Below are 11,728 nucleotides of genomic sequence, written 5' to 3' on the forward strand. Positions count from 1 at the left end.
GTAGCGGTGTAGACAGTTGGCCCAAATCCAAAACACATCTAGGCTCTCAGTACTTGACTTATGTATGTCTATCTGGCCAGTGTAACACGAGCCAGATATTTCTAATACAAAAATTTTTGCGCCATTACGTTTATCGGTATTTGGCGAGACGAGTGATTGGTGGCTTTGCACCACTCATTCCTCAGCCGTTACGTCTATCCAGTATACAACAATCCATGTGCAATAAGTTTCCTGTTAAATACGTGTTGACTTATGGTCGAGCTTATAATCCCAAAATATTAGATACGACTGAGAGAAATGCTTTGATATTTCAGGAAGACACTGAGCTAGGGCTTGTTTCAAAGGTCGTAACTATTACCCTAGGAGTTAATCCCTGGCGTAAAAGTAATTTCATAACTGGCCCCTGGGCAAAGTTGCACAGTGACCTCAGTCCAAAACTGGCCTCGAATCTGGTCTCAAGTTGTTTGATTCACTATGGAACTAAGTTGATCTTAGACTGGTCTTGAGAACAAAAGTGGCCTTAAATCTTGAGACTGGTCTTCTTTCAGTTGTTAGACCGTAGGCCATATAGATCTAAGATGGTCTTAAACTGGTCTTAGATCTAAGCCATGACCATGCACGTAAGTGATCTTAACAAACGTTATCTTAAATCTAGAGACTGGTCTTTAGTTGTAAGATTCACTATACAGAACGAAGATGGTCTTTAAAATCTTAAGACCGGTTTTAAGTCTAAGCCATAACTGTAAGACTGGCCCCCTGAAGCTATGTGTAATGACGACGATGTATGCGACGTGTAAGATGTCATTACATTCGTTGTCACATACAATTTGTTCAACTTCTCACAAACGGAATTGAAAATTGAGTATTAACCGGCGTCACAGACGACCGCGGAGCTTACCATCGATGAATTATGCAGCTGTCTGAGCTCTGAAACATAAGCCTGTTTAATTCCGACGCGATGCCCGTAGAGATCGGTCTTTCAAGCAACTGATTTCAAAGGCAACATGAAACATACAGCCTGAATAAAGCGACGATCATTTTACAGAATTCTAGTTTACTCGATACACAGTCTCATGCAATGCCTTCGGGTTCAGATTCTAACCGGGTTTGGGGTTTGTACTGTGACAGTCTCACGATGCCATCAGATTCAAATCTAGGGGCAGATCTAGAGGGGTGCAGGAATGTGATTCCCCAGGAAATTTTCTTGCAGTGCCTTTTTTTCTGGCCCCAATTTCTTCAACACGTTTTTATAGATATATCTATAGTTTCACAGGTGTCATAATGTAGATAATGAGAATTGATGCCCTGAAATGTCACTGAAACAAGTCTAGATTTTCCTCCAGACCCCCCCCCCCCATCGGCGTCGCAACTTTGGTGCTTAGCTAAGAAGTAAAGTTGCCCTTTTTCTCTGGATCCCCGTTTGAAGAAATCCTAAATCCACCCATGTCATGTGCGGAGGGGGGCCTTATTTCGCAACCGCGCGCACAGTATCCACACTTTCACGTGAAATCATCGTGTAGCGTGGATCAATCCAACCGACGATACCTGAATATCACAATCATCATAAAACTGCAGCGACGAGGCGCGATTCTTTGATCGTGAGTGCGCTGACCGTGTAACGCTAAATGTAACGACGTGAATAAATATTTTCATAAGTCGTCACATCAAAGAATTGTTTTATGCACAATTCTTGTATTCTTCTGTCCGATCTTTGAAGATATATATATATATATATATATATATATATATATATATATATATATATATATATATATATATATATATATATATATAAGATATGAAAGAAAGACACAGCCACAAGAAATTCATAGTTATGTCTGGCAATAGCTACGTCCAAGTTTAACGATATCGGGATTGAAGGCGACCAAATCCCCGGGCCAATAATGAGCGGGCACTTTTCCAATTCTTTTGCCAACAAATCCCGCAATATTGCAAAGGTGCTTATTAAGATATCATCCGTTAAAATATCAGACATCAGGATTTTTAGAATCCCACATAAAGAAAATTTGGCAAATCGCGTTTCTTCATAAACTCACTTTGATTATCAGGGTTGATACAAAGCGCTACTTTTTATTCACCAGTGAATTTTAATAGAATCAGAACTTCGGCCACGAAAACGTAGCACAAAAGCACACTAGCGGCACCTTTTGGATCCTCACTTGCCATAAGTGGAATCCTCTATTGTTTCAATAGTTGATGTCCAACTGCACACTAGCGGCACCTAGTGGATCCTCACTTGCCATAAGTGGAATCCTCTATTGCCGCAGTAGTTGATGTCCTACTGCACACTAGCGGCACCTGGTGAATCCTTACTTGCCATAACTAGAATTCTCTATTGTCGCAGTAGTTGTGTCCTACTACACACTACTGGCACCCGGTGGATCCTCACTTGCCACAAGCGGAATCCTTACTTGCCACAGTCGAACGCAGAGTCCCTCAATCCGCATTCTACCGAAGTCGATGACTCTCCTTGAACTTCACGCGTCGCGCGCTATTGAATTATGCGGACGTCGAGTGTGTCCTCGAATAGGAAATGAAGGTTTACTAAGATGATTAACTTTGCAATCAAGAGATCTAACCGTATACATACCCTACAAACACACTCACACACGTGCAACGCATGACAATAAAATCCCGACAGCATATATACAAATATACATAATCAAATATAACACTAAATCTAATGAGTTCCGAAATTCAATTTGTTCGTCGCGCGATGACATACGCTTTAGAAGTCAGGCCGTTAATTACGAGGAATGAAATCAGCTCGTGGGTCGCGATCGGTCGATCGTGTTTGGAAATTGATATAAAATATTGTATCTATCGTCGCTTCAATGCTCGGTAAAGCCCAGCGTACGCAACGAGAAAAACATGAAACAGATTTCTGTTTACGCGCGGAGACGTTTAGCTCGTCCGCCGCTATGGTCACAGACTTCAGCGCCACCTAGCAATGAGAAAAGTAGCTATTGTATCACGCGATACCAATTGCCTCCTGGTGTCTGTTGTTTATAGCTACTCTCGAGGACATCACATAGCAAATGAAACATTTCTTGTTTAGCCACATAAACAAGAAATAAGAATGTTTCCATTTCTAGTTTATTTCGTGCCTTGCAACATAGTCAAGAAACAAGCAACAAGAATGTTTGTTTCTTGTTTATTAAATGCCGTATACAGCACAGTCAAGAAACAAGCAACAAGAATGTTTGTTTCTTGTTTATTAAATGCCGTATACAGCACAGTCAAGAAACAAGCAACAAGAATGTTTTTGTTTCTTGTTTATTTGGTGCTGTATACAGCTCAAGCCAAGAAACAAGCAACAAGAATGTTTCTGTTTCTTGTTTATTCCATTCCATATGCAGCACAGTCAAGAAACAAGCAACAAGAATGTTAGTTTCTTGTTTATTCCATGCCGTATACAGTTCAGTCAAGAAACAAGCAACAAGAATGTTTCTGTTTCTTGTTTATTCCATTCCATATGCAGCACAGTCAAGAAACAAGCAACAAGAATGTTTCTGTTTCTTGTTTATTCTGTGCTGTATAGAGCACCTGGTCAAGAAATGAGCAACAAGAATGTTTGTTTCTTGTTTATTTTGTGCTCTGTGCACCCATGCTAGGGCTGAAGACACCTTACTCGAAAATGAACGTAACAGTGGCTGGCAATAAAGAGCATGCGGCCGATTTCCGTCGGTGAGAACGTAACAGCTGCGAAAAACAGAAATTCCATCAGCGGCGACGAAAAAGGAAATTCATTTCACAGTCTTCGCACATGAATGAATCGCGTGAAGATTTCGTTAATGACGAACGTTTCTCTTTCGCGATCACGGAAGTTGGTTATCGATGAATCGGGTGGTCTTTTACAAAACGCATACCATCAACGAGATTAGCGATCACACGAACGTTTTCGACCCGTGCCGAATTATGCCCGGAACTGTTCACACGAGTGCCAAATTTGGCCCGATCAAAAACGTCAGACCAGACCCGAACAAAATTTTAACACGGGTCAACATGGCCTCACAGACTAGTCTTAGATCTAAGACTTGAAGTCAAAAAATATTTTAGATTTGGTCTGAAGACGTCAGATAACGAGAAACGAGCTTAGACTGGTCTTATATTTAAGCCTCGAGCATGAGACTCTTCTGGTTCCGGTTCAAAAATGGACGGCAATCATTTCAGTTGCTAGGAAGACCGTCCGTCTGCCCACCGGTCACGAAATTGTATTTGAGCGAACGCGCGCACGCGCCTGGGCAGCAGATTACCGATTACCGAGGATGAAATAAGGCGAAAAAATAATCAACTCGTAGAAAGTCATGTCGTGAATTAAACCAGCCGCGGGGTATTTTTTTTATTCAGCCACCTGAGTAATACACCCTACTGCGCCGGTATCCACGCCATTAGCGCCGACAACGCTGAGAGAGAACACTTTTTGGTTTCTCTACCGCAAAAAGCAACGCTGCTATTTTCGCTGATCTCCTGCGTACAGCCAGCCGCAGTGGTAGAGATACCGAGTGTATTGAAAACATCTAACCCATCACAGCACGCTTTCAATTCATCAGACTATGATTATAGGGTTTTTGGCGCATAACCTGGGCCAAATTCACACAGGTGCCAAATGAGCCCTTGCCTGTTTGACCCGGGCAAAATTTGTCACGACCAAAAACGTCGCACCAGGCCTGAGCCAAATTTCAGTAGAGGGGTCAAATTATTGTGTGTGAAAGCTAACTGGTTCCGCAAGTCACTCACTTCACTTTGTTTAAGCTTGAGTTACTTACATTTATAAGGCGCGCGCCAAATATGATTCAGGCCTGGTCCGGACCAATTTGACAAGGGCCAAATCATCTCCATGAAATCGCAGCTTCAGAAAATCTGTTCCTTGACTTAAGGATTATCCACATGCCTAAATTACCAAACATATGAATACAAGACTTCAGTTCATAAGTAGATTTTCATTTTTCAGAATGGAATCTAGATCACCGGCCTTCGTCTGCTGGCTTACCAATAATAATAACTACCCAGCTCCTGATGCTTATCGATCTAGACCACCAAAGATCAGCTGATATCCACGCGCGCGCTTACCAATAAATACCCAGCTGGCTTATCCATAAAGAAATACCAGGTAATGTGAAGGTCTTCGTATGTTTATGAATCAAGGATTTATGGATTCCGCTTGAACAAACGAAAACACCCTCCGACGATATTTTTAGATATCTACGGATTGCAGATCCATCGCTCCGGGTCGGATCGGCGATATTCCTCGCAAATACGAGGAAATTCCTGCTCGTAATAAAATCCAAACGACGAAGCGATTATCACAATAAACAAAGCCGCTGATTAATCCTTGAACTTTTTACTTCCTGCGTTATGACATTCATTACTCCAATTACTCTATTACGCCCCGAGTAAAAGTAGCGTCGGAATGTCAGTCGGTCGGAGGCCTTCATGATTTACTCAACCCCTCAAATAATTACCAGGCAACTTTCCAGTCATAAATCTCTTCATTTTGTTTGTAGATACTAGTATACGTGAAAAATAAGTAAATTGGGAGAAAAATTTTTTTCCAGAAAATTTCTAATCGATAGAAAACCTAATATCAAGCCTTACAGGTCGCGCGTCACTGATATAGAGTTTCAACTAAAGGTATTTGGCTGCTTGATGGAAAATTGTGCCGGGCAGAAAATCAGGCACTTTTAGAAAACAGTAACCCCCCCCCCCCCCCGCACAAACATTTCACTGGTTCGATTCATTTTCAATACCATGAAATTAGAGACAGCAAACTCATTTCAAGGGCTATTTATTCATTGGCTGTTTAAACCTGCCACCTAAAAAAAAATAAGTGATCACAAAATGTCAAGTGCGATGTCATCAAAATCAAGTTTGCATCGAGCTCCAACAACATCGAACAAAGCAAAGTGGGTATTACGGAATTCTGTATAACCTCCGAGTAATCATTTGCTGTGCATTTTGTAAACAAACGTGTGTGATTATCAACGCGTTTCAATAGAAATACTAAACACATTTAATTAATGGCTTAAAGCACCCAGAAAGAAGACACTCGTCTCCCGTTCGTTTGTTTAAGTGCTTTCCAAAAACAAGTTCAGAAACTTTTTTTCGTCAAACGCAATTACAGCTTAGCAACGACACGCATCAGACAGAACGCCGAGAAAAATGGCACCTGCGCATTTTCTCGTATTCGTGGTTTACAGGGAATTCAGAAAATATCAAGATAGCATTAGCTCAAATATGCATTTCACTTTCTTATTTCATAAGGCCTAAATTATAGCCATGCGAAGACCGGGGTCCATGCACCAAGAGAGGTTGCCATTTTTATCAGGAGAGAATTGATTAAAACCTGTAAAATTCAGAAATTACTAAATGAAATATACTTTAAAGTTATTTCGGATTCATTTTCTTCTGCAAATTATCACTACAGATATCAAGCAACTTTGTTGTCGATTTTTTTTCAATTTTTTTTTTTTTGACGACTGATCTGGAAAAAATATACGCCGATGAAAACATCTTCTCGTGGGTGTAGCGATGATAAGTAACGCGGTATTAACAATGTGTGTGACAACGATGCTCTCGCGTTCTAAGAAGATAATATTGACAAGAAAACCTCGCTGCACAATTGCGTAGCTAAAGTGACTCTCCCCGGGAAATGTTTACATAAAACATTACCCAGCTCCAGAGTCTTTGATAAGCTTAGTCAACATTGACTGTGTGGGCTACTTTACCAGTTTGCTATCGAACCAGTTGAGTAGGCGCTTATTTTTTACACCACCTTAACGAGAAGACCTCGTAACCGATATGCTACTGCGGCAATGGATGGACTGCTAGGTGGCGTTCTGGTATGAAATCGCAGTATCAGGAGTGGATCCATGGTGGTTTTAACTTCTGTATTTCGAATGTCCCATATTAAAAGGTACTTAATCAAAAGATCTAATCAGGGCACTCTCGAAACTCACAATTTTGTCGAAAAATCTTTTAAAAGGGCATCGCTTACTATCAAGAGGATACCATTTGGTCGAAAAAGGATAACATTTTGGAAATAATTCGGCAGAAATGGCTGTAGATTTTTTTGTAGGTATGGTAAATAGCCATGCTTGATTTTGTATGTAATTCATCTTCTATGTACGTCAAGACCCAAAAGCACATCCCCAAAATCATATTGCGAAAACCAAACTGTTTTTCCATCAAATGAAAAGTCTTTACAGATAAACCACAGCAGAAAAATTCATTTCAGCATCAATATTATCACATATATATATATATATAAATACGGGCGAGTGATATTAAATAAATGAATTCCTTCTGCGGAATTTAGTATATGATTCATGTTTTTTCTGCGCGCGCACACGTAATATGCATTTACCCTACTTCGACCAACTTCGCCGAATACCGACAACCAATAAAAACAATATAAACCGCTAATTAACCCTTTCTCTCTCGCTTTGAAACCCGTGTAATAATAGGTTCGTTTCAGAATAATTCTCAGCCCCATCAAGGCTTACTTACAGTAACAATTTGTTGTGAAGTGTTTTAACCCTTTCAGTGCATCTACACCGCAGTGCGGGGTAAAAATCAGTGATGGATTTTGCTAGTACATCAGACCGCGGTGTATTGGAGTAATTACTAATTATCTCTATTGAAAGATGGCAGCACCTGTCAAACATAGTGAAATACTAGTAACTAACGATACACCGCACCGAGGTGTAGATGCACTATAGTGGTATTCCCTTTATCGAACACACTAGGGCGGAATTTTTCAAAATTTTCAAATGTTCTCCAGCACTATAGGGTATTGATTAGTCAGCACTGAAAGGGTTAATGAGATAGAAACCCCAGACCAGTGCAGTGAAAGCTTTACAACTTCTGCACACATTTCTAATACGTATATATTTATATATTTGGTATAATGTACACTCATGTATTAACGGGTTATCTGTTGTATAAACAGCGATAAGGACACGGTGAAAAGTATGGTAATATCCGTGTAACCTTATAACCACCTGACGCGACAGCCCCTCATACCACCACCGGGCTGTCAGATACAGAAGAAACACCGTGTGAGCTGTTTAATCACTAATCCCGTCTCCCTGAGTCCTCGACTCGTGTTTATAACCAATCGATTAGGATGTCACGCAAGCATTTTCAGCCTTTAAGGGCCCGGGCTAATCATTCATACTAGTGCCAAATGGGTCCTGTTTGACACGTGGGCCGAATTTGGCCCGATCTAAAAACGTCCGACCCGGCATTACCAAATTCCGTATGAACGCTACCTGGTTCGGGAAACGACACACCTCACTTGCCACAGTATCATTTCGATAGTATTTTAGTTAAGGGCCTGGTCCCGGCCAGTTCGATCTCATCTACAATAAACACTGCTTGAGAAACCTCAATGATCACTTTTTTGAAAGCGCCGATATTGCATTCGCTGGTTCATTCTTCTAGATTAGAAATATCTTTAAAGTATTTGCACAATCAAAAATTGAAAGAACGATGATAAAGTATCAAACACCTGAAACAGGGTCATGGCTCCGTGCCCAGGATTGATAGCTGCGTAAGATAAGGCCGATAGATTTCGAAATATGAAATTTTTTACAGGTATTAAAATCGCTCGCATTCAAAGACGCATTCAATTCAATACTGGTTCGTTTTGAATAACGAAAACCGTTTGACATTCATAAATAAAATTCCTGTCGATACATAATCGGCCAGCCATAATTCGATACATGGAAGCCGTGTATGTGTGTGAGAATTGCGGCTACCTGTGACATTTGTAACCTGGCCGTGATTAGGTTCTTCACACCACTTCAAAACGTGTACCAGCGAAATATCCAAGATTGCATATCAAAATACTATCAACGCACCGCATTATTCTAATGACAAAATCACTTTCAATAAAACCTCAGTTTTATAGGCCTACACTGTACCAGTTTCACTTCTTAACTTTTTAAGAGCCCAATTTCTGAGTGATGACTAAGTCAAGTCCAAAGACAGTCTTTTAACTATGGAACTGGGCCGAGGTTGATAGATTTGCTGTAGAATTTAAGATGTTCTTAAATTTAGCCTTGCCCATGCAACTAGCACCCAAGGCAAAGTTGATAAAACTGGCCATATGGTTCTCCCCATTTCCAATATCAAACTATTTTATAGCTGTTTTGACTGGAAGTTCACAAAGGGCTACAATCTTGTTCTTATTCAAGGACTTCAGTAGTAGGACTGGTCCCATTTAGACCACAGGTCGGTTGGTCAAAACTTGGTAAAAGTAAACCATCGGATAAATACCGCGGGGACATCACTTAACTTTAACGAACTTTTGAGCGAAAGAAACTGCAAACTTTAAACAGATCCAATATATCAAATCATTTATACTGGAGGATATCAAAAACATTCCAATATTTACCCAAGTAATAACGAACCGAAAAGCATTCTTTTCATGCGCTTTTTATCCCGGATTTCAATTGTGGTTCTTTCCTTATGCGAAAGGTTAGATACACCACGCTATAGCGCGCTATTCAATCTATCCTGACTTCATGCCGGATGTGATCAACATAACACACACACACACAGAAAAAAAAAACAGAACACGAAGGTAAATAATCGATAGACTATCGTCTCGTTTGAACGGCGAATAATCGCTCAGTTTTGTCTTTGATTGAGATTAATCGATAATTTAAGCCTAATATACGCGTGTATAATAGGCTGATATATACACGATCTATACAAACTAGACCTGGATTGATTTCCGATAAGCAGCTAGTCAGGCAGATACTCTAGTCTCGTTCATAACTCTTAATTAGACTGAACAGCTAAGTACACGAGCCTAATCTTAAATTGAAATTGAAAAAAAAAACTACCGGTAATGAAAACCGGGTTGTAACCTGCAGGGAAATCTTGACGAATAGACGATGGTTCTTCAGTGCCTCGAAACTGTCTTAACAATTTTGTTTTAGACTCGAAGTTTTTTTAATCCAGACGAATTTAATCAATCTCAACTGTGCTACTGCATTTACAGACTTTTCGCGATTTTAACTGAATGTTTTCAAGCATTTCAAAGGGGCCAGTGACTTAGTCGAAATAACGTTTACCGGCTTAAGTCCCCAAGGATATAATCCTCGTGCAAAATTCCCCTCGGTAAAAATCCCCAATCCTCTGAGATGGGTATAAGTCCCCTTTTCGGATATAGGTACATTTCAAGGCAAATTCTTTCTCCGACTCCATTCATTTAAAGAAATTAATGAACTACAGATTTTTCTTGGGGAATTTTACCTACATTCCAAAATCACAAAACCTGGTCTGAACTAGTCGCATAATCTAATGAAAGTTGTGAAACATAATAACAACAATTTTAGTCGATACTAGCAAATATTAATAAATCATAATTTAAAATTTTATTCTATAGATAAGCCTATATCAACAATTGACATAACTTATAATAACTAGAGGTCCTATACCAATATTGTATAATTTTCATACAATTGATTTACTATTATCAGAATATTGGTGAATCAACATCCTATCAATTTGTCAACCTTGGGACCACGCTATGTTGTATTAATTCTCTTTGCGGATATATCTCAGATGTTAACAAATAATTCAGCAAATGATGGTCGTTAGGGTTGTTAAAACCACAGGGATTTGATTATGACATGGCCTAAAACTTGTGCAACAAATAACACAGTATGCGTAAATAGCAAGCATTAAGATATTAAAATGGCACGTGCCTAATTCATAATTCGGCACTTCGCTTACAATTTTCAATTTGTTTTCTTGGCAGGGATCCCACAGATGTCGACAAATAACGAGATAATTTGTGCATGACAATGTAAATAGCAAGTATTAAAATGACGCACGTGCATTTCAAATCTATAGCAAGCCTTCTTGTTATGTGTACATGTAGTGCGAGTTTATATATATATAAAACATACAAAATACGTAACCTCAATATAATTCATGACCTAAAGCCCTATATAAATATCATTGCAATATGCTATGAAAAACCTGACTAATTACACTGTCCATTCAATTAAACTACTACTGGCCTAATTAAATTTTCATTAGTAAGGACAATCGTAGATAACTCAATAATTACCAGGTGGCTTGTTTCAAAGTAATCAACATTAGGTTTGAATCGGGCTTTGGCTACATCGCTCCTCACTAATTTGCAACACTAATTAATTAATTATCAATTAACCAAACTGCACTGGAATTAGGATGTAATCAACCCTGTAAGTGTAAATCCAATTTGTAAATATTTCGCATTTGAAAAAGCGATTGTCTAGATATTTGAAACTTGCGAAAAAACACTTTTGAAATTAAATTTTGATAAGTTATGAAATGTATCGCAATTTGCAAGAACACGACATAAATATCATTGACCTAGTCCTACCTCGCACATCGTCAGTGTCATCGTCTGGGTAAAATTCCACTTGTTCGTCTTTTTCACCGACTGTCACATAAATGACAATCGGCTCCGCTGCAGTTTTTTGAGATGCTGAAGACATCGTCAATGTAATCCGTACTGCTCCAACGCGACCATTATTATGAACCTACCATTCATTCACGCGCGAGCGGAGCGCGTGTACTCGATAGATTCGCAGTCAGTGTTTATGAAGCGAGCGACGCGTTCACCTCGGGCTTTTCCACGGCACCTGTCAAAGCCAAAACTATGAAATAGTATTGACCGAAACGTTGATAGATTGCTGTAAAC

General features: G+C 39.6%; 1 protein-coding gene across 5 annotated transcripts in view; it reads right to left on the reverse strand.

Annotated features, from left to right (window-relative positions):
• The window catches only part of LOC141908073 (high affinity cGMP-specific 3',5'-cyclic phosphodiesterase 9A-like), a 72,597-nt gene extending 60,986 nt beyond the window's left edge, over window positions 1-11,611 (reverse strand). For all 5 annotated transcript variants that reach the window (XM_074797880.1, XM_074797882.1, XM_074797881.1 and 2 more), the window contains exon 1: window positions 11,408-11,611. In XM_074797880.1, coding sequence (XP_074653981.1) covers window positions 11,408-11,522 — 115 coding nt within the window. In that variant the 5' untranslated portion in view covers window positions 11,523-11,611. The remainder of the gene's footprint in view (window positions 1-11,407) is intronic.
• Between the last annotated feature and the right edge of the window lie 117 nt (window positions 11,612-11,728).

This window comes from Tubulanus polymorphus, chromosome 7 (genome assembly GCF_964204645.1).
Source record: "Tubulanus polymorphus chromosome 7, tnTubPoly1.2, whole genome shotgun sequence".
NCBI lineage: Eukaryota > Metazoa > Nemertea > Palaeonemertea > Tubulaniformes > Tubulanidae > Tubulanus > Tubulanus polymorphus.